The 25581-nt window shown below is 37.2% G+C and overlaps 1 protein-coding gene across 2 annotated transcripts in view; it reads left to right on the top strand.

The window, feature by feature from the left end:
• LOC122812287 (basement membrane-specific heparan sulfate proteoglycan core protein-like) overlaps positions 1-25581 on the top strand; it is a 422530-nt gene that overhangs the window by 35883 nt on the left and 361066 nt on the right. For both annotated transcript variants that reach the window (XM_044084688.1, XM_044084689.1), the window contains exons 3-4: positions 2808-3146; positions 13099-13437. In XM_044084688.1, the coding sequence (XP_043940623.1) occupies positions 2808-3146; positions 13099-13437 (678 nt within the window). The remainder of the gene's footprint in view (positions 1-2807; positions 3147-13098; positions 13438-25581) is intronic.

Genomic DNA, 25581 nt, shown 5'->3' on the forward strand with positions numbered 1-25581 from the left:
GACACAGAAAAGGATACTTATTGTTATATATCTCAGATCAGAGTTGTAGTCAATGCCACTAGTAATAAAGTAGGAAGAAACACAAATACAGTAAAAGCAGATGAAGAGAATGCAATTTATATATATATATATATATATATATATATATATATATATATATATATATATATATAAAACAATATAAAACGAACAACTGATTTAAACAAGTTTCCCAATTAACCAGAAAAATAGCTCAAAATTGAGCCCTGCTCCAGCAGTCTTCAATTAGACAAGTTCTAACTGGACACTCCTGCTGCTAGGGTGCAGGGGAACCCTCTCCAAAAAAAGATGGCCTGGGTCAGTGCTCAAGTTATACAAACAAAGCTAGATTCAACAGGCCTGAATCTGGTCTATGCTGCAGCAACAAGGCGCACCATTTTCAGAAAGAAACTGTTCAAATAAGCAGGCACAATAAGCCTGTGACCAGAAATTCCCAGCTCAGAAGGGCAGAATCCAGCCTCCCACAAGAGTGCAGACCACCCTTTCTTAATGTAAAAAAACTGTCCCAAAGCCCAAGTGCTTAAACCAGGACTAATACACTTTAGAGCAGACACTAAGCCTTCAATCAGTAACTCCCAACTCAGAAGGATGTAAGCTTCCCGTCCTGCAACAACAGTGCAGACCACAACCCTTCCTAATGTGAAACAACTGGTCTAGAGCTCAAGTGCATAATCCAAAGGCTTAGAATAACAGTTACAGTTTAATCGGCTACCAACAAGCAGCAACAAATGCAGCAGAATAAATGCTATTAAGTACTTTTAAGAACAGACAACAAGAGCAAAATAAGTAATAAAGTAGGAAGAAACACAAACACGGTAAGCAGATGAATAAAGTGCAAAAAAAATTTTTTTTTTCTCTCCGTATTAGGTAGAATGAGCTAAAGACATTAGACTGGGAGGAGTGTCACATATCAAATATACAGTAGGGGCGGGCAATTGCAAAGCCACCAAGTATAAAAAGAAAACACCAATAGGGAGGGCAGGCTGAGGGAAAAAAGCAACTCAGAAAAATAACATTTTCAATACAGATCAGAAGCCAGCAAATATGATCTAAATTAATCAAGTAAAAGCAATTAGAATACTGTAGAACTTTGGAAAGAAGTGCCAAAAAATATACTTATCAATTTATATCTTGAGTTGTTTCAGTAGCACTCTTAGTCAGAACTCAATTAGATTCAAGCAATGAATGTAGAGGTAACAAACTGGGAATCTTAATTATACTAGCAAGCCTTGAGACAACACACAAGTTGTTTGACCAGTATTTAACAGAGCAGGATTAAGGGTGGAGGAAAAATAGCACTTTCCACTCAGAAAAATAACACTTTCAGCACAGATCAGAAGCCAGCAAATATGATCTAAATCAATCAAGCAAAAGCAATTAGAATAAACACTTTCAACAGATCAGAAGCCAGCAAATATGATCTAAATCAATCAAGCAAAAGTAATTCGAATACTATAGAACTTGGAAAGAAGTGCCAAAAAATGTACTTATTAATTTATATCTTGAGTTGTTTCAGTCTGGTTGTGTTTCTCATCTCTTACATTTTAAATTATACATTTCAGCAGGAAAGTAGACATCAGTGTATTGCTGAAGAAACAACTGTTTTTCGGGTTAATAATTGAATAGGTATTGTCCACATAAGGTTATTGCAAAAATATATAGACTGTAGAGCACATTTTATTCGCCAACTACTGTGCAATGTTACTGAAGTCGAGAGACTACTGCATCTTAAGCAGGACCTCGTTTTATTCGCCAACTACTGTGCAATGTTACTGAAGTCGAGAGACTACTGCATCTTAAGCAGGACCTCATTGTTGCAATGTTGTATACGTAAGGCGCGTGAGAAAAATTGCAATTAGAAAAATAAACAAAACAGCAAAAATGGTGCAGACTAAGAATATTTTGTAGGGAATTGCATTACCTCAGTAATTCATTATACAAATCCCTGGCACAAACAGACTGCAAGGCAGGGATTCCATCTCTCACCATTTGAAAGCAAATAGCAGTGTTTGTTATAGTAGAGTGAGTGGTGACGTGCAGGGAGGGTGATTTAGAGACACACATAACCTGACAGCAGTAATGGAAAGATAGCTCTGTATGTATTACATTCAAACGTCAGATTAGGAACACACAAATGGGTACCAATATAGCAATATGATCCATTGTGTATGCAAATGACAAAACAATACAGGACAGTGCAATTCAGAAATGTATTAAATTAGCATTATGAGTCATGATAGTCTGCTATTCTGAACAATGGTGTATCGCTCATACTAAAATGCTAAAACAACATTTGTTCTAACTGGTTAGCATTTTTAGTGGCCACATTGGAATCTGGTATCCATGATCTTACTTGTTGCTGCCATCTACACCACAGAAGCCTCTTGCCCCATGACAAGGACATTGCTGACCAGTACTGCATGGCAAATACATCATACAGGAGTTAGAAAAGACATGCCATCCTCACATGGTATCAAAGGGGTATACATGGACTTCCTAACCCAATGGAATTAATGGTTTGTGTACAATTAACATCATGATAACTGTTTGAATTGTTGATTTTGCTGAATATACTTATTGCCTGGTTTATTGTCTGGGTCATTTGAAAATACCTCCACTAACCCTATCATATTGCTTACTTTTAGATTATTACTGAAGCTTTATAGTCTTGATTCTTGAAAACATCATGCAAAATATTTAACAACCATATTTTACATATACACTTCGGCCATACCTCATGAGTGCTCAAAACATATTTTATTTTTCAGGAAATTATGGCTTGTCAATATACCAGACCTCATCAGTTAATGGCACAGAAGGGGGCACTGTCACAATGAAATGCACTGTGTCTTGTACAACTTTAGGATCTGTTCGATGGTACAAGGGGGAGAAAATGCAGAAACTTGTGTATTCACAATTGTTAATTGATAAATCGGATGCTCGAATAAGTAGAACATCTCATAATGGACGAGAAAGAGACATTGATTTTTCCATCACGTTTAGAGATATTACCTTGGAAGATGCTGGGGTTTATTACTGTGTGAAGTTTAAATCAGACAAAGTAACGGTGGCTGCCAAAGGATCAGGAACCCAACTTTACGTGAGGAGTAAGTATAAACCATTTATAAATAAATCAAAACAATATAAAATAATAATGTGAATACATATCCAAACCTAGTTAGAAATTTTGTGTGTGGCTAGCATTGCATAATAATTAAAAGAAGTAGTGGTTTTATAAAAGTAAGCTTAACATCTGCCTTAAAATGAGGACAAAAGTATTCTTGGAGAATAAACACAGGAGAACCAAGTGTCATGAAATAACTGTCATTCACCACTGGCAACAGTGGGAGACATTCACTGAGTGGATGACAAGTACACACACAGTATTTCCAGATGCAACTTTCTGCATCAATTTCAATTTCCCTTAAGAGCACACAGAGACCACAGTCAGTCCAGGGATAGTTTCTCCCTCTTACTTCAGATCCCCAATAAGAATTCCCACTGGTACAGCTATAGAGTTGAGTCTTTAGCCAGGGAATCCAAGCCACGTTTTCCAACACTTTCTCTGTCCAGCCAGTGGTTTGTGTCCATGCCCAACCAGCTGACACACACACTCTTGGAGATTTATTTTACACACACATGCAGACACACACACATACACACACACACACACACACACACACACACACACACACACACACCTGGGAAGGGCTTACACAGGTTTACTAGATATGTCCCCTTCTGTCCAAACTATAAGGTAGTTATCACTGCCACCAGAACCCCTTATCAACAACTTTAAGGCCCTTAACAAAGGGTGTCTAATTTTACTGTGCAATATTAATACTAATATAAATGGTAGTTTGACCAAGAACAAGGCTCTTTAGAGTGGTCCATACAGTGTCACCAAGTAAATATGCAAGTACTCTCAAAACTTAAATATCTCTATGCAGGTCAGCCACAATGAAAGGTTTAATATATATTCACAGTGACATCAGAGTTCAAAACCACAAGAAATATTTAAATTAACATGGCAGTACAGACTCACACAAATAAAGAAAAACATCTAAACTAAGCATTACTATATTCATGACTGTATCTAAGAGAGTTATATTGTTCCCTAGAAATGTATTTTATTAGAGCAAGGCAGATTTGGTGAATGGATCTTTTAGTTGTTGTCAGATACAAGACAGAATGCAAAATGCTCTGTCTCACTAAGAGACTTCTCAAATTAATATCTAAAATATTACTGTTGGGATAGCTTGCAGAATGACATCATTTCTTGTCATCTGACTTCTAGTTCCCAGGCCAAAACTCCCATTGCTAGAAGCTGGCATCATTTAGCATCTACCTGTAAAAATATATAGACAAAGGATTCTGCTCAGATCTTTGCCAGATGCTCGAAGTCATAAAACAATTACATTCCTCCACATTTCAAGACTAGAAATTAGTTCACCCTAAAGACAATACAGAAATCTTCCTAATACATACATTGTGTCTCTTGCTGCATTGAAAACTGCAATATACCATATTTTATGGCCTAGCCATAAAGTAATTTAATTTCAATTTTTTTTCTGAAGTTTGCTGGACTGAAGTTAACCTCCTGTAGTCCAGTTTCTACTGTTAAAACATATACATTTACACAATTACAATAGTGCATGCACATTTCTGTTCTCTTCCAGTAGGACACACTGTGGTTACATTTCAAACAGCACTTTGCAAATACCTTTTCAACACACATGTCTGTAAAAGCAGTTCGATATACACATGACATAGAGTTCTAATACATTTGTAACACAAGCATCTTATACAAATCATTTTGATATTCACCTTTGACATATAATTATTTACATAAATTCCAGCTAGCTGTGCTGGTAGTTTCTCCTTTCATCACAATCTTGATTTTTGAAAACATCATGCAAAATATTTAACAACCATATTTTATATATACACTTTGGCCATTACCTCATGAGTGCTCAAACCTTATTTTATTTTCAGGAACAGAGGGAATGAAGATATACCAGACCTCATCAGTTAATGGCACAGAAGGGGACACTGTCGTAATGAACTGTACTGTGTCTCACAAAACTTTAGGACCTGTTTGATGGTACAAGTGGGACAAAATGCAGAAACTTGTGTATTCACAATTAAGTGATGAATTGGATGCTCAAGTAAGTAGGACATTGCATAAAGGACCAGAAAGAGACATTGATTTTTCCATTACATTTAGAGATATTACCTTGGAAGATGCTGGGGTTTATTACTGTGTGAAGTTTAAATCAGACAAGGTAACTGTGGTTGCAAGAGGATCAGGAACCCGACTTTATGTGGGGAGTAAGTATAAAGCTATTTATAAATAAATTAAAACAATATAAAATAATAATGAAAATACATATCCAAACCTAGTTAACAATTTTGTATGTGGATTGCTTTGCATAATAATTAAAAGAAGTAGTGTTTTTATAAAAGTAAGCTTAACATCTGCCTTAAAATGAGGACAAATTATTCTTGGAGAATAAACACAAGAGAGCCAAGTGTCATAAAATAACTGGCATTTATGTTAAAGAAGACTAAATGATGGGCATTTTGCATCTTTCCAAAAGCCAACCATTTTCCAGGTTTCTATTTTTGAGATACATCACTGTTACTGACTGGTTTTCTATACCAGTTAGTAAGTAAAGATGATAAAGTTACTGATGCTGTGCATAATAAAATAAGAATTACTTTAGCTCTTATTTTCTGCCAAGAAAACAAATTTAGGGAACAGAACTGTTGTTCAAGAATACTTTGATTAAATAAATTTTTTCAAGCCCATTTCATCAAGATTAACTTGGCCGAATGCTGCAGTGAATGAAATGCCATTTGGTCGAATGCCTTTGTTGAATACGCACACAAGCCAACAATGTTACCCAGAGGTTCATTAACAGAGTGGTCACATCTTGTCCAAGCCAACACATGGTGGTTGGAATAGTGGTTAAGGTGTTTACCTAACAGGCAGAAGTTGCAAGATTTAATTCTCATCTTTAGAAAATTAGCTATATTTAAAATGACCTCCAAGCACAGCTAGTCTAGTACTTACCTATGAACCTTACAGCTTTTAATGATGATGTCACAAAGAGCAGCAAAAACAGAAAATGCAATGCTGATGCTGTAGCGGAGGTCACTCACAGAAGTCACAGAGAGGGTGACCAGTAAAGTGCATAGGGAGTGGTATAAGAAAGCAATAATAGAGAGGTATGGCATACATTTGCTTGGCAATAAGTCATTTTAAGAAAGTAAGTATAGATGGGTGATGTGGGATATGAAGTAAGAAAGTATGTGATGCAACACTCCACACAATACCTAAAAGCAATGGGAAATGTTAGCTGTGCACCCATGCTGTACTGTGGAGGTAATTGCATACTAAACTATGGTTGTCCCTTGGTGAGTCAGTGCAGCATTCAGTAAACATGCCAGAATATTCATGTTGTAATATAAAGATGAAACATGGCAGACTTCAGCGTGCAAGTGTCATAAAACATATAAATTCATATAAAGCTGAAATGTAGCATGCACAAGTAGTCTGCCACCAAAAAGAATAAACAGTAGCCACAAGGAATGGAACCCAGAACTCCACTACAGTGTGTTGGGAACCACCTCAGCATGGGTAGCTACTGCAGTAGTCATGTTACAAGAGTCCTAAAATTCATTACACACCAGAGCAAGACTGTAAGTCATTTATAGCCATTAAGACATCATGTTCCCCAAATTCCCATCTCAACAATGGCAGAAGACTCCAGAAAATTTAATTATGTGCAACGAAAAAATGACAATGTTCCTCTCATAATGCACATACTCATAATAACATAGGTGACATGCAGGGGGGATGTACCATATGTTAGCACTAAAACAAAAACATTCTGGAATGAGTTTGAACCTCTGACTGAGGAAAAGAAACCCATCGGCCACTGTATCCATCACTGCATGAGTAGAATGAAGGATGGAATATGTTGTACGCACATAGCATGTTAACTGCATTGTATACATTCATGTCACATTACTGGCACATAATAAGGGAATTTTTCTGCATTTTATAAGGTAGACCAAGATGGATTCAAACTACTGCCTGCCTAATACCAGTAACACATGACACCACAGAAGATGCATAAGCTTGCACACACATTTCCAGGCAATGTTACAACATAGTGGAATATCAAAAACGTTGCTCACAAAATATAACAATGATCTCACAATCCTCCCAGTAATATACTGGTAAAGTGCACATCAATGTATAACTACAAAGACACTGTGAAATTGTGACAATGTAAACATTAATATCACCATATGTCAGCAATGCCAGGTATCATGCAGCGGCAGACAGCACATTTGCATGACAGAAGCTGATTTCCCAGCACAACCAAATTATTATATACCACAGATAGCTGATTTCTATAGGTGTGACTTGCCTTTATGGCCATGTACATGCTGTGATAATGTCACTGACTTTAATGTATATATACTCTACTGTAGGGGAAAGTTATAAAAGTGTTTAAGAGTGATGCAAGGTACACATTGCTGGAATGGATGCTGTGCTTAAGTAAGTGATATGCTGCATATCGATGCTGTATCATATGACACCACAATGGAAGTTATACTGCATGTGTCTGAAAACTAAAATACCAGGAACCAAACAGCAGAACCAGCCACTAGGTCAATAAAGGTCCATCCTCCCCACAAAATTGCACTCCAGGTGTTTAAAATAAGCATTTTATTGCCAAACACAAAATACATTTAAATACAAGGGACCTGATTTAGCGCTTTTGTTTCAGTCACGTGAAACTTCATCAGAATAATCATCTCTATGACATCAACCTATATATAACCAAGCAGACTGAATAGGATTGGTCCACAAATTGAAATTAGAACATACATCATTAATTATCCAAATGTATTAAAGCCACATACTCACTACACCAAAACATTTGTGTGTACATACATATTTATTTATGTATATATTTATTCATACACAATAGAATTAGTATTGTGTTTCTTAAACATACATTTTAGATTGTTATATTGATTTTTGTATTTTAAGTACCATACAGGATTTTAAATGTTTTGGTGTAGTGAGTATGTGGCTTTTATACATTTGGATAATTAATGATGTATGTTCTAATTTCAATTTGTGGACCAATCCTATTCAATCTGCTTGGTTATATATAGGAGATATAGGAGAGGGAAATATGTGGAACATGACTGGTTTCTCTATATGTCCTTGGTGTATATATATGTGATCTTTATGCACTGTTTTTATGCGTCTGAGGAAGTAACTGATGTTATGAAAGCACTTGCGCTACGTTATTAAAAGTTTTTTTACATTCTGATTGGAGTTCCGTGGCTACCATTGCTTGCTACAGCTGCCTTCTACTTGGTTTGGAGGGATATTTTTGCACCATTATAAATAAGGTCAGAGCAATGTTGGGTATTATTCTTATTTCTCCAACATAACTAAAGAAGGCTTTGTAGTCATCTTTTGCTTCTGTTGCTAGTCTGAGTTCTTAGGATGCCTTTATTTTTCTTATAATTTTTATATTCTTATGCATCTGTTTGCTGTCCTCCTTAATTTGGGGGTCCTTTGTTCTGCTGTATCTGCTTAGAAGATTCTTCCTTTTATTACATAATTTATTTATGCTTGAGGATTATGACTTTGTTTTGCTTTTAGAACTCCTCATTTGCTTGGATCTAGTTTGGACAGACAAATTAATACATTTGTTCAGCTGCAAGTAGCATTTTGCTGAATAACGGTTTGCATTTTGGGTAATATTGTTATGAAATGAACTTATAGACTTCATCATAGAATTGTAAAAGATTAATGTCCTTAAACACTGTGATTTTTCTGCATGTCAGCTTGGATATTCTGATGGAGAAGTTTACTAGTATGTGGTCTGATGTGACCAGTGAGGATGACACCTTGAGGATGGTACATACAGCTGCTAGGTTTGTTAAGACCAGATCACTTATATTCTGTTCTCAAATAGGTTCTTTAACAATCTGATCTGGAGAATTTTTGTTTATAAAAATCTGAGAATTTTTGAGCATATCCTCTGCTGGTGTTATTGGTCTCACAGTTAATCATTAGGTAGTTAAACTCACCTACAATAAGAATGTTCCTGCTTCAGGGGGAATGCTCCAGAATATTTAGGAATGTTGCATGATTTTCTGAAGACATGAGGGGGTAATGTACCACACTATAAACTGGTAGCTAATCTTATTAATCTTATTTAGTATTATTTACATCTCAATAAGCTCCATTTGTAGTCTCTGGATATCTGTCTTGAAGTAATGTGGTCCGTATCAAATAATGATACACCACCACAGTTTCCATCTGGTTTAAATATGTGCTATTAACAATACTCAGGTATTGATGGTGTACTCTCTGGGCACTTAATCTGGGCTTCAGTAAGCACATATATAGATGTGCTCCGAATATAGGATGACCTCAAAGTTTGGCAGTTTATTGTTCAGACTTCTCACATTATGTATAGCTGCTTTGATGTGATCAAATGGTTAATTAGTTTTGAAAGTTAGGTTAGTAGGTTTGCTAGCACAATGGAGGCAACAAAAGCTTTTGCAATTGTGAAGAAACCTTGAAATGAGAGTGCAAGTCATCTCTGGTGAAGCAAGAATGGTTGTTAACACATCTCAACTCATGACGATACATACTGTATCCCCCTAGAATGACACCAATAGCCACTTGTTAAAACCAAACTTTTCTTTAACCTTGGCATCCACACAATACTAAGGGCTTTCCTGCTTTTTTGACATGCATGGAGAGCTCTATCATATCTCTCTCTTCCTATCCCTCAGGATCTTACTCGCTAGTTGTTTACCCCAATATGGACTACCACCATGTCAGACTCAGATTTGTCTATTTTCATGTTCTAAGAGCACTTATTGTGTCAGCAATCTTGGCTTCTGAGAGACAGCTCACCATCACCCATTTTTTTGTCAAAGTTTGTCACTGTAGAATCTGTCCATCCCAAAATGGATAACCAATCACTAGTACAGTTCTAGTTGTGTTTGAAGATTGTTTAGCTGTAACTGGTTTGGAATGTGCTGTTTTCTGTGACTTGCAGCTCTATTATCACTAACTAATGTTGTAATGTTTAATTTGTGCTGGGCCTTGAACCTGCTAGCCTATTATGGCTAGGGTAAGAACTTTTTTACAACTTCAGCATATGATAATTTGGTGTGTGTGTGTGTGTGTGTGTGTGTGTGTGTGTGTGTGTGTGTGTGTGTGTGTGTGTGTGTGTGTGTGTGTGTGTGCCTGTTTATGTGTGTACATATTGTTGTGTGAGTGATGCCTACATGATGGTTTTGAGTGTGGGAGTATGGCCTCAAATTTGAATAGGCACTTGCATCATTCACAAATTGATAGTGCCGAGTTCAGTAAAAGATCATTGTGAGCATCAGACAGTTTTTACATTACCTGAGTATACCCAGGACTTCATGGCTGGAAGCAGAAGGTAGACTAGATTGCTGACTGTCCATTTTGACCAAGAAACAAGGTGCATCTGGGAACAATAAGACAATAAAATAATATTTTGGTACATGTTCAAGCAAAACTAGTAAAGGTAGATTAATTCATGTTTTGAGCACTAAGCTATCCTTATGCAGTCAATATTCTAGTCTAGCCTAGTTATGAGGTCTTCTTGGTGGGTGAATAAGAGAAGATAATAATATTTTTCTTATAGTTAAGGTATTGATTTGGAGTATACTATTAAACATGGCTTGATAAAATTAGTTTCAAGCAGCAACACCAGGTAGTAAGTAAATAAACTGGTCTAGACTGGCTATGAGATTGGCTTTAGATGTGTAACAATGTAGTGCTGCTTAACTCTGTGGTTTGTACAGCTATAACTAGGAAGTGGAGTTAACTAAGGTACCTGACAGAGAATTCATGCATCTGGTGAGTACAGCATTGCATGGAGCTGCTGAGGGCACCACCACACACTGTTAACCTGAGTAAAAAAGTGAAAGAACCAGAAGAAGGTAGTTAGAACTCCAGACCCTAAACCTTAGTAGTAACAGTTAAAGTTGGGGATATTTATTTGCTCTAAAAACAAAAATGTCACCAGTGGTGTCCCACAATGCTGTCCTGGATCTCTTCCTATTTGGTATATATTTCAGTGACAAAAAAGCCTATATCAAAGGACATCTGCTAACTATGTTTGCTGATGACTGCAAACTTGGGGAGGTTATCAAATCCCATTCTGAAATTCTCCAGGAAGACCTAGGCCAAACAGTGCTTGTTATATTAATTATAGGCTTACCCTTCACACAAAGAAATGCAGCGTGGTTTCCTTGGGTAAATCTGGCATCACTGCTCCTTACCATATAGATGACATTCCACTTAAATTTGACACAGTCTTCTGGGGCATGGATACATATGTTGATAACAGACTTTCCTTTGATCAACATGTCTCTGTGGTGGTTAGAAAATCCTTCTCCCTTTCACAGCTTATCCTTTGCGGCATCTCCTTAGGGTCTACAGAAGTTATAGTCCCACTTTATTGATCCTTTATTATGCTCATCATTGAATATAATGCATCCTTTAGCATAAAATATTTTAGTATAAATGCTTTGTGCTGCGGGTCAGCAGGACTGGAGAAGAGTACAACCAAACTTTGATTCAGGCTTTGGGTATCTTTCTTGAGCTTCTTCAAAGTGTTTGCTGCAACAGGGAGGCATATTTTGGGGAAAGCAAGGCAGTATCATGATGTTTAGCAGTCACCACTGACTTAACACCAGAATCATAAGAATTCAAAACACTTTTCATATGAGCTTTCCAGAAACACTAGCGTGTGGTAGATTTTCTCAATTTCACAACATACTATTCTTTCATAGAGCAAGTTACCATTTGAAAGTGGAGGGTGTTTATTCAGTTTCTTCTCCCCTTGACAGCCAAATTGCCTAGAACCAGCCCTGCAATTAGTGCCTCCTCAGTTCACCACAGAACAACATGTACAGTTACTAAATTAAGTTAGATTTCCCTTCTGTTGATTTTGCTGAGCTGCAAGGTTTGTCCGTTTGGTATTGCCTAAAAGGTACTATGGGGGGAGGGCAATGTTTTAGCCAAAATTCAAAAGCCTAGTTGGGACAAGTGCAGACCATCCTTGGCAAAGCAATATGGTCTGTTGACCATATCCTCCCATGATAACAACTATTGTACCCCAGACGTTTAGCCAGTTATTAAGGTCAGTCCTCTTTTGTTCATATACTGGCAACATCATTGGTAAAGGTCGAATGTTGTTCATTGCTAGACATGTATCAGCCTAGGACACATGGTGCGAGGGCTCCGTAATGTTTCTGTTTATATAGTCCAGGGAGGTACATCCCAAGTCGTTTACATCCACACAGACTATGACTGAGTCATACCAGTACTTGTGGTTCAATGACCTGAGGGTGTGAGTCACTTGGCAGATTCTGACCCTGATAAACAACTGACCATGATTTTCTCCTTGTTCAGTCTGGTGAATTGGGTATCCTTATGTCACACTATGGAGTCTCCTATGACTAGAGTATTGGGTAATGTGTTGGCTACCTTATAGGCTTTGCAGTCGAAGCTCCGTGAGGTGTAGTAGTATGCAGGATGTTGGGTGTTATTTACTGATAATTAACCACAAAAGCCAGATTAAAACTATAAGCATTATTCAAACATCACTGAAAACTTACAGCTTTACAAATTCCTAAAAGACACACTGTATGCCACTGGAGGGTGTGAGAATCAATCTTAGGTCAGGAGATTATGGCTTGCTTGCTGCTTATGACATTAATATAGCACTTTAATTTGCTGCAAAAAAACATACATATCAGGATTGAGAATATTTTTTGAACATACTTACTTTGTTACTTGTTTTGAAAATACCGCCAGTAACCATATTAGCTTGCTTATCTTTAGATCATTAATGAATCAATTAATCTTGATTCTTGGAAACCTCACTCATACTATTTAACAGCCAAGTTTCGCATGTATACTTTAACCCCACCTCAGGAGAGTTTAATCTTTATTTTGTTTTTCAGGTACTTATAAACCGGTGGTATACCAGTCCCAAGTAGTTACTGCCACAGAAGGGGACATTGTCATCATGAACTGCACTTTGTCACATGAAACTTTAGGTCCTGTTCGATGGTACAAGGGGGACAATCTTCAGAAGCTCCTATACTCACAATTGTTAAGTGATGAATCAGATGCACGAGTAAGTAGGACAGTCCATGGAGGACAAGAAGGAAACTTGGATTTCTCCATCACATTTAGATCTATTCGCTTGGAAGATGCTGGGATGTATTACTGTGTGAGGTTTAAATCAGACAGAATAACTGTGGCTACATCAGGACCAGGAACCAGACTTGATGTGCGACGTAAGTACAAAGCCAGTAATAAAGGAATTCTAACAATATAAAATTATGATGTAAATACATAGTAAAACTAGTTAGCAATGTGTGAGCATATGACAATGCAACATAATTACAAGAAATAGTGTGCATGTAAAGGTACACTTAACATCTGTCTTAAAGGTAAGCAAAAGTAATTCTAGAAAGAAAACAGGAGAACCAATTGTCACTAAGTAACTGGCATTTATGTTATGGAAGACTTAAGGATGCACATTTGTGTTTTGCATACTGTCATTCCAAAGATATAATATTTAGCAGTTTCTTGTTTTGAAATGCAAGATCTGAAGTAGTCATTTTTGTTGACGTGTTTACAACAGTTGATAGAGATAGCAAAAATGCTGAGCTTCTGCATCAAAAACAAATACTTTAGCTTTTATTATATCTGTTCTTCCATTTCAAGCAATTTAAAAGAAAAAGACTGTAGTTTTTGTCAAAATCATCAAGAAATTTGGCCAAATTCAGTTCTGATAAATGTCAAATTGAAAAAGGTCTGATTAACACTACGATAAATGTCAACTGGCATTCCTTTCTTTTTTCTTTTTTATGATTATGCTGGTTTGCAAAGTGTATATTTTTATGAATTGCATAACAAATGAAAGCTTAGTTGGTTGCATGCATTTCTCTAGTGTATACACGAGCCTGTGACACTGCTGTGTCTCTTGAGGTCTGGGGCAGAGGTTTGAATTAAGGATTAGGATTAACATTATTGGCAGGATTAGGTTTGCGATAAGGGAATGTGGGATAGTGTGCCCTTTGGTGTATGGTAGAGTTTGCCTCCTACAAGTAATATTTGTAATAACTGTTTCTCTCTGTATCTTGCTTTATCAAGGAATTGGTGCTTCACTGAATGACTTTTCTATTTTATTGCTTTCCGCCCTTGTGGATTCCATTATTTTCTTCTCAGTAACCTTCTCTTTGATTAAATGCCCTTGTCAGCGCAACACTCGCTGTAACTGTAACATGATAATCAGGGCTGTGGGGTGGTGCTGTTTCCATGCCATAAAATGCTGGCCTTCACTGTTGGTATGGCTACAAGAAGGGATGGCAATTTGGGAATGAGCAGTTAGTTTGTCTCAGCCATCCCATGGAAACAAAACACAAATCTTTCTCACAATGAGATCACAGAGAGTGAGGATTGGGAAATCTGCCCTTCCCCCACTGCAGTGTGATCTTGGAGTTAGTATATATAATTAGCAGGGGGGATGGGGTGCAGCCCTACATATACCCTATGCAAAAACACTGGTTTTGTGTTTTGTTTTTATCCTTTGTGGAACAATGAGTGTTGCTTTGACCATTTTAGGTTGCTGATTTCCATGCTGACATTTGTGCACATCAACATAATGTTAAATTGACTCATGAAAATCTCTCTCTCTATATATATATATATATATATATATATATATATATATATATATATATATATATATATATATATATAGGTGACACACACAATTTCAACATCAAAACGTCAAAACCACAAATGCTGACTAACTCTGTGCATGCTCCAGGGATAACCCCAGAGTAGAGCAAACCAACTACAACTGATTTTACATGGGGTTAAGCTCCCCTACAATCCCTCCCCCCACACTAATTATATATACTAACTATAAAACTGCATAATCTCCATGAAAGAAAAAATTCCTCTACCCAGAAATTGTCGCTCTCACACACCTATCAACCATCTGTGCGCGTTGGTTGTGGTGTCAACCAAACAAGTGCCATTGTAGGTGCACAGGCCATCCAGTGCCCTATATTCAGATTTATAGATAGATACACATATAGCTAGACATACAGATAGATAGATAGATAGATAGATAGATAGATAGATAGATAGATAGATAGATAGATAGATATGTGCATATTAGTAACAAATGTCCCAACTATCCCTATTTTGGAAACATGTTCCTATTTACTGGCTTGATTTGTGATGTCCCTAATTTTAGAGGGATGTCCCTATTTTCAGGCTTGATTTACCCCTTCACACAATTTTCCTGAATCCCCTTCATCACATAATTTTTGAAGGTGTTTAGTACACAGAAAACCACACTACATGACCAACATACTAGTGAAAACAACTTAAACAAAGAGGACACACATCTTGCACCCCCCCTTTTACTGAAACAAAAATAAATTACATTATATGATAGAATTTTGTGGTACAGTTCATTAAAGCCTACAGATTTTACATTGTGTCTTTGCTAATTGTAAACCAAAGACATTGTGTCTTTGCTAATGTGCGTATATGTTTCCTTCATTTTTGTCACTGTCTGTTTTTCAAACGTTGTCTGAGTAGTAATCCACATTCCTACTGGAAGCCAGAGGATATTCAGAAGTTATGCTAGTTAGTTCTCCAGATTTTATGTGTCTGATCCTATTTTTAAAAGGCCTTTGTTCCTATTTTCAATGCCTGCTGGTTGAGAGACATAAGTAGCGGTCTGAGATCGGTGTACAATGGAGTAAGGGAAATTCTCCTGCGTATCAAAACCTCTAACATACTTGCACTTTCATTCTCACTGTTTGAAGGATCCCAGCTGTCATCCTTGGAATTTCAAAAGGAACTCCAGAGTTCCCTTTCCAAACTGACAAACTCCTGCACATCCTATGGGATCAACAAGCATTCTCGGGCAGGCTGAGAGCTGTGACCCCTTAACATGTCCTATCTGCTCCCCAGGAACTTCTCCTAGTAGGCTGATCTTAATATATCATATGCAAAAAGCAAAACATTAAGACATTGGTTGTACAAACAAAACCTTTATGTGAGTTTGAGACATATAAGTTAGTTTATATGTTTATTTAAAAATGCAAAAAAATATTATTGAAATATGTCAGAATGTCTATATGCTTAGTCAAATATTTCACTGTCTTTGACTCTTACTCAGGTTTTCAATGTCAGACTTCATAAGAAAGGAAAATAAAATACTATTTCAGCTGACAAACAACACATACCTCAGGACTAAACTAGAGTTAACAATTTGAAACAATGCATTTCAGGCTTCACAGCGTTTTGGTTATTGTCAAAAAAATCACTGATAGCATGTGAACTTATGTCTGTGCTGTTCTACTGCTAATATTCTGTAATGAGAAGTGTACTGTTTTGCAATTCTGAAGTGGGTCAACAAATAGCAACAAACTGGAAGTTGAGGCTACCATTCGAGAGCACTGGTTACTCCTACTGGATTTTGTAGGAATGGTTAATGGCAGATACTTCACAGGCATTACTTTTTAGTTATAAATTCATTCATTTATTCATTTCTTTTAATAACCTGTAATATGGGCTGGTCAAGTGATCCTTTTCTGTCATATCCCATGGACTAAAGCAATACTCAGCAGTAATAAATTATTACAAAGATGCTTAAATGTGCCATGCAATACATAGGTACATGCTATATGTTTAAAATCAAAGTTAAAAAAAACATTGGTACAAACCATAATGAGAAAAATAAGGTTGTATTCATTAATTTGAAGAAGTATGCCTTTAATTCTTTTTTATTTCATTTTACATATATACAATATTTACATTGATTTGATTTTTGGAAATCTAAATCAGGAAAAACAGATGAGTATGCTAGTGATGTGAAAAAATCTTAACCCTAGGCATTGTCAGTAATTCAGGAGCAGATATAGCTAACTGTGCTCCATTAATTGATGGCTATAATGTGAATTTGCATATGAGGAGGAAGTTTGTTTCACTTAGCTGCAACAGATTTGGAGAAGTCGCTGTTAAAGAAAGTGAGTCATCCGAGTCTTCTTGGTGTCCATCTATTGAAGTTCTGCTCTTTTTTTAGCTTATCTTGGAGTGAAACAGTATAGCTGGAACAGATGAGTTTCAGAGTCTGTAAGAAAAGAGAGGAATGGTCTGAAACAAGAAGCCAGATAGCTTTTTGTGGGTCTATATCATGACATCAAATGATAAAAAGAGCAAACGCTCTTTTATCGAACACTAAAAACCAAAAGCAGTAAATGTCAAACACACAGAACAGCAAATTTTTTTCCCAGGGAAAAAAATCTCTGCTCCGCAAAAAAAAAAAATCAAACACAAAATAGAGTGGGGAGGCTTCGCCCACCACACCCTGATGTGGCGGGCTGTGCCCCCCACTCACGCCTACTTAAATATACCAACTTTGAAATTGCGCCACAGTGGAGGAAATTGCAAAGTCCCGAAAACGTCCCAGCAATTTTTTTCCCCCTGGGAAAAAATCACTGTTCTGTGTGTTCTGCATTCAGTGCTTTTGACTTTTAATGTTCGATAAAAGAGTGTTCACTCTTTTTATCATTCGACTTCGTAATATAGACACCTTTTTGCAGGCTAGTGCAATGGTTTGGTAGTTTGTGGACAGGTTGATAAATCAGAAGACTTTCAACAGTTGTAGTTTGAATTAGGTGCATTGTTTTACCTATAGATGAGTATGGTTATTGGATACGGCATATTCTTTTAAAGGTATGATAGCATTTATTAGCAGTGACCTGTAAGAGCTTGAGGAGTGAGTTGATCGGACACTAAATATCAGGCTGTTGGTTCTTTACTAACCCTACCTGCAATGACTTCTGAATGCTATTAAAAGAAGAGTAATAGATCAGTTAGAAGTCTTAGATATTTGTATTGTTGCACTCTATCTTATTTTTGTCATGGTCAAACACAAACAGAGCATGCTTCAAAACCTACTAGAGTAAGGAGTCTGCAAAAAGGTTAAAATAATGGTGGGGGGGGTCAGAGGCCCAAAAATAGTAACATATTTAAAATACTGCTCTTATAAACTTAGAAACCTATTAGAATAACAGATTTTGCATTAACATGCATTTTTTGAAGGATGTGAAGTCTGAAACTCAAATGTATGTCATTATTTAGTGACTTCAATCCTCAGTGATTTGCCAGAAAACCACAAATTTTATGAGGAACAGACAAAAAATATGAGACAAAAATTTGGACATATTGTGAAAGCCTCGAAAGCTGGGAGATGTGAAACAGAGGGCTGCATCAACTAAGATATTATGGAGTTTCTAACAGCATGTTAGCAGTTGTGTTTATGCTTAATTTTAATTTAGTACATGTAATTCAGTTGCAGAAGTGCTGAGAATGTACATGCAGTTTCTGTACTTCAGAAGGGAAGCAACCTGTGCAGTCAAGCATTAGCTTATTCAAATTATAACAGGGGGATAGTCTCCAATGATAAGTTATTAATATATAATGAGAGCAGAATGCCTCTTATCATGGAGCCTGGGGGATCTGTGACGTGACTATGCCAAAGTCTGAAGCCTGGTTTGCTTCAAGGATATTAAACTTTCTATGCAGTAGAGCATTTCAAAACCAGCTAACTGGATTTCTCCCAAAGCCCATATACTGCTACATGTTGTAGAAAGTCACTGGAGGTCATGCTTTCTAAATGCAATTTTTAAGTTAATAAATAAACTACCAGACTGCCATCTGTTCTCCGTGGATGTGTCTATTTTATCAGGGGCAATGTATATTACTGATAGTATATTATGTCCATCTTTGACTCCATTCTTTGAGGAAAGGAGAAAGCTATATTTATCTTTTTACCTCCACATGAGCTCTGAAAGGTTTCCTTCTAATCTCCAATCATTGCAGTCTCAGTCTTATAAAGAAAATCAGTTTAGAATCTCACAGCACACATATGTTCATATCACTGGACAACTCTGACAACTGGCACCACTTGGCATTCAATGTAAGACCAATGTGGTACTGGAGGGGTTTGAATTTCATTACTGCCAACTGATGCATCACCTGTTTATGCTCTTTGGATCTGGTCCAATGACCCCAGTAGATTTGATGGCTACCAGAATGATGGCCTCTTGAATCACACCACTGGTACCCAACAGGTTAAAGTAAAAACAGAGAAGTGTATCCAAATCGTATTCAATAGCAAATTCACTAAGCACATCTTGGCCCCAAGACCATAAAGGAAATATGTACTGCTGTCTCAGGTACTGGCTTCCAACATCAACACAAACACACACACACACACACACACACACACACACACACACACACACACACACACACACACACACAATTCTCAGGGAAGGCTGACAGATTTATCCACTTCTGCACAGATTTCATCCGTGTAAGATAGTGATGCCACTAATTTAGATATGGCTAGGGAATGGATACACCAGTTACCTGATACTCTTGACTTATCCAAATATAAATTCTAAAAATGATATCTCACTAATAGCATGCTCAATCTATCTGGTTAATTAGAGGTAAATACTATACCATGCCAGCTTATACTGCTAAATAATACAATTTTTCCGATACTATATTACAGTGCAAAGTACCAGTCACAACATTTTAAAAGTGAATAAATACAACTTTATTTAAACAATGAAGAAGTTGAGACCATGTCGATGGACATTAAATATGCCTATGCAAATAGTGCAAATGGAAATAAAATACAGCAATTAGTCATACACAGTAGAATATTTAGTGAAATCCTCCCAAGTTAGATTAATAATCCAGCTATCTGTAACTTACAGAGTACTGAACTATTATTGCTCTAAGTTCCTAAAACATACCATGACAAATTATAAACTTTCACAGCAACACACATAGATGTGCTTATGATGATCATCCAAGCAAGACAAAACTAACTTTATACTGGTTCCAGGTCCAGACATATATTTTAGCTCATCACTTTTGTTCGCACAGAAACCATTTTTTCCACTGTCACTTCCCCCATGCAGTGAACCAGTTTCTGATTTGAATACCAATGTCAGCCTCAGAAGAGCATTATAATTGCATTCATATGGCCATTTTTCTTCCAGATGTCAAACCCTTCTGTGGCTTAATTACAGGGAATTAGATTCATCATGAGAAACTGCAGAACATCACAATTTACATTACAATAACAGGTTTAATGTATTTTCTTCCTTTATTTTCATGTCCTTTTATCATTTAAAGAAAAGTTCACAAAGTTAAATTCAGTTTTATGCCATAGCAAGAACACATATTCATAATAAATATGGAACAATTCAGATTGTCACAAATGTATTACACATGCATCTGGTGTAACACTTTGATGGCTGCACCATCGGACAGTAATGTGTATGCAACATAAAGAGCTTAAATATAGCTTTACAAATTGGCAAACATTTTGAAATAATAAAGAAAAATTATAACACATTTGGAAATCAGTTTTTTACTCAGCATCATAGTTTTTATTGAAGTGTAAAGAATAAAACTTTTAGTCAAAACCCAGCCTCACAGTGGTGCCACTTACTAGACTAATGGTAGTCTTAAAGTGAATTTCATAAGTCACAATAAACAATTTAATGTTCTGTGGGATTCAATAAACTCCGTGTAAGTGTTGTGTGAAGCCTACATGGAGTTTACGTGGTTGTGCAGTGAGCAGCAATGGTAATTAAATATTCATGCCACACGCCACATTTAAACTGAAACAAGTGGGGTTTTGTGGCTGGCAACAGTGTTGCTGGCCAGGAAACCATATAAGGCAACACAGATACTGAACTTGTTTACAGTAGAGCAAACTGAGTTGGCAGGATTGCACAGAATGCCACACTGGATTACCAGGGTTTAACATACAGTAATGTATATGACTCAAACACAGTGCAGGGCAGTGTATACAGTGTAGAGTATTCTGTACAAAAGTTGTATAAATGATCTGTAAGGGTACACGGATGCCATTTAAAATAAACATTCAAGGAAAGTGTGTGTATTGAAAAGGGACACACAGATGAACTGTAGGAATGAATACAGGGAAAGATGACAGGTGAAACATCCTAATGTACAGCAGATGAGGGCATGCCAATGAAGACAGTTGTCAACATGGTACAGTATGGACTGCACAGTGAAAATGTATATTATGTGACTGTCAGACAAGGGGACACAACAATGGAGATGTCATCTTTGTGATATAAGCATCGTGACAAAAATAATGGAGAGGACATCTATCAGGGATGTTATATGCAATTTGGGTTGTGTGCAGATTGTGAAGTTGAACAAACTGATTTGCTGGAGTATGAGTGTACTGTCAGCAGAGGTAGCCAACAAGTGAGAGACATTACAGGCTCATGGACAACATTAAAAGAAGCACACACAATCAGGGACAATATTCAAATAATATCACTAGTAATTCCATGTCTCTGACACAACGTATGTGATTCCGAGTGATCATAGATGATTTTGCATGAGCACACTTGCACAACCATTATAACATGTCAGCAATCTATCAGGATAATCAAGCACAGCATCAAAACACTGTAACATCTGCTGGAGGTGTTAGGAGGGGCACTGCTATACCTGTATGTGACATTAGGATCACTACTGGCAAATTGACTGGTGTGCATGACAAATATATATGGAACAATTCATATTGTCACAAATGTATCACACATGCGTCTGGTGTAACACTTTGATGGGTGCACCATCAGACAGTAATGTTTATGCAACAAAAAGAATACCCAGGTATGGCCAATAAGATGTGTGACAGCTCACTGTGGCAAAGGTGGTCCACCTCCGTTACACATCACTGAAAGATATGTAGGGAGTTACATAAATAACAGTGCATTGTACTCAGTTATTGGTGTGATGAAGGCAGAGAACTATGCAGGTATTATAGCCGTTGATGTGGATGTCCTTCACATACTCAGTAGTTGTCTTACATATAAGGGAGTAGTCAGCAATGTAACCACATGCTGGTGGATGTTCTGCATAGTATCTTCCCAAGGACACAGGTCACATACCAATTGGTCTGCCTATATTGTATGATATCTACATTATCCTTTGGCTATGTATTTTTTTTCATAATGTAACAAATTCCTCCATGGTTTTGTTTCATCTCATGTGTTGTCATGGCTGTGGCAGCAATCTTTGGTGTGTGTTGATACTAATATCATAGTTGGAGTCAATAATTGCCCAGAATCTATAGTCCTTTAGACATCTGTTTGAACACAGGATGTGTATGTCATTTGTGATTTCTGTGATTTAAGTAATGGACAGAAAAGGGCCTAGCAGACAGCCCTGATGTATGGACCTGATCACTGGACCTGAGATATAGGTCATTTCACACATTTCAACATCTTCAGATGCCATGTATGTGATCCAGTGGTCTATCCACTTGGTGATATAGGTGTTTATGGCCACATCTGGCAGTGATGAGTGAATACATCAGTGTAGATCTGTGTCAAATGCCTTGGCCTGGTCAAGTTCCACAGGATGATAGTGCTGTCATCATACATGGCCTCGGTGACCTCTTTCAGGACATCTAACAGATGTAACAAACATGGATGTAGCATTAACAACTCACACAGGTCTGTTGCACACAGCTGGGATATTACTATTTCCATTCACAAAAGGTCAATGATGACATGTTGGTCTAAGTCACAGATGAGGAGTATCAGAATGTGTGTGTATACATGCATGCATCAGGTGCTATCCCTCCCAGCTCAAATGGATGCATGTTGATGTTCACCCCTCTATGAGAACATAGTCCATGTGGATGGTATGTCGAAGTGTGTATTCAACCATGTCAGGAAGGTACATGTGCTGAGTCATGCTATAGGTGATCTGTGATGTTGCCACAGTCCATTGAGTCTGTCTGATAGGCCTGGATGAAGGTAAGACATTACATACTGCCTATCTTGATCTGGCCTAGGATTTTGACACAATCCCCCACTCAGGTATCATAGAGAAACTTTCCCAGACGTGATAAAAGCAATGCAGAGTATTATAACAGATCTGGATTTATCATGCACTATTGTACATAATAAACTAAACGTATCAGCACAGGTAGAAAAACTTAGAAGATGCATTGATAAATATAAAGGAAAAGTGCAAAATAAGCAATTTATTGATGACCCAAAAAAGTTTTATAGAGAACTGGGAAGCAAGTTAAAAGAAAACAGATACATTTTGGACAAATATCTATGAATATCCTGTGGAAAATAACAAAGATGCTAAATGGATAGAAGAAGTAAAAGAAAGAATTCTTCTTCTTCTTTCAGCTTTTCCTGGTTAGAGGTCGCCACAGCAGAACAACGGCCCACAGAAGGATTGGCAGTGCAGTTTTACAGTGTCGAGTTGCCAGCCCAGCAACCAGCCTCCCACAGAAGCCAAATACACACACTCACACCTAGGGCCAATTTAGAGTGTCCAATGCAGCTACAGCATGTCTTTGTGATGTAGGAGGAAACCGGAGCACCCGGAGGTAACCCACACAACCACAGGGAGGGCATGCAGACTTCAAGTAAAAGAAAGAATAAGAAGTTCAAATGTACAGGATATGAAATGGGATGAAATAATGACCAGAGAAATTGAAACAAAGTTAAGAAAAGCCTCTAATTGGAAAACCCCAGGCCCAGATGCAGTACCTAACTTCTGGCTAAACCTATTAACATCTTTGCACAAAGATTTAGCCATGAGTAAGAACTATTTATATGCACACCCTGAATAGACACCAGCCTGGCTAGCAACAGGAAAAACAATGTTCCTACTTAACAGTGAACCTGAAGGCTATCCTAAAACCTAAAGACCAATAACTTGCCTTTTAATGACATATAAAGTATACACCAGAATTGATGCCGACAGAATTTATAGTCATTTAGAAGAAAACTCAATTACGGCATTATAACAAAAAGGATAATAAAAGAAAGTCATATGGAACAAAAGATCATTTGTTGTTAGTCATAGTGGAGAACTGTAAACAGGGGGACAAATCTAAGTATGGCATGGATAGATTACAAAAAAAGCATTTGAAAATATCCCACATTCATGGACAAAAGAGCACTGAAAAATGTGTAAGATACACCCTATACTGATAAACTACACCACAGTGACCATGAAACGGTGGCAAACCACTTTGCAGTTAAGCCATGATAAAGGACAAATTATTACTCCAGGGATAAAAATTCAAAGGGGGATATCCCAGAGTGGTTCTCTGTCACCATTGTTCTTTTGCCTTGCCATTAACCCGTTAAGCTATCTGCTTAACAGATTAGGTCATGGCTATAATTTGACTCCCAGAAAGCAACAAAGTGAGAAGACATCTTCTCTTTGTAGATGATTTAAAACTGTATAGCTCATGAGATGAGGAACTGAAAGCACAACTGCAAGTAGTCAAAACTTTTTCAGATGATATAAGAATGTCAAAATCAATCTATAAAGCAGTAAAGCTGCAGCACTAAGAAAACATCTGTTTGAGACAAGAATGTGATATAAAAGAACTTGAGCAAGAGGGAGTGTATAAATATTTGGGAGTTGATAAAGGATCCACAATAAAATGTGAAAAAATGTGAATAAAACTTAGGAATATTTTAGAAGACTTAAATTAATCCTGAAGACAGCATTGACATCTAGGAACAAGGTTCAAGCTATAAACCAATTTGCTCTTCCTGTCCTAACTTACAGTTTTGGAGTGATTGACTAGCACCAAAAAGTGTCAAATAGATTAGACAGAAAAACAAGAAGGATGTTTCATGCTCATCAAATGATTTATAAAAGTCAGTGCATACCAAATTTATATATTCAGCAACCCATTGGGATAGGTTTCTTTCCTTATTGAATTAATTTTAGGAATTATAATATGGATCCCATCCTAAATTCTATTAGAATTAAAAGAACTTCAACTTGCAATTAACTTAATAACATATCTAAAGAGGAACTGCAATTCAACCAAGAAAATCTCGTCCTTAGATTCCTAAAATTCTTCCCCCTCCTCCCCTTCCCTCTTCTTCCCCTTCCCCCTCTCTCTTCCTCCCCCCCCTTCCCCCTCCCCTCCCCGTTCCCCCCCCCCCCCCCTCCCCTTCCTCCCCTTTCCCCCCCCCTTCCCCCCCCCCCCCCACCCACACCCCCCCACCCCCACCCCCCCCCCTACCCCCCCCCTCCCCCCTTCCCCCTCCCTCCTCTCCCCTTCCCCCCCCCCCTCCCCCCCCCTTCCCCCATCATCTTTTTTTTCTTTTTTCTTTTTTTTTTTTTTTTTTTTTTTCTTTTTCTTTTTTTTTTTTTTTTTTTTTTTTACTCTCTATCTTTTGCTTTAAACTTGCGTGAAGAAGCTGCAGATTTTTTTTCTAAGAAAAAATTTTTTTTATTAAACTAACTTGCGCCCGTTAATGTTTTGGAGCACTTTTATTTATATA

The sequence above is a fragment of the Protopterus annectens genome, chromosome 9.part0 (assembly GCF_019279795.1).
Source record: "Protopterus annectens isolate FY-2018-M chromosome 9.part0, PAN1.0, whole genome shotgun sequence".
In the NCBI taxonomy this organism is placed as follows: Eukaryota; Metazoa; Chordata; order Ceratodontiformes; family Protopteridae; genus Protopterus; species Protopterus annectens.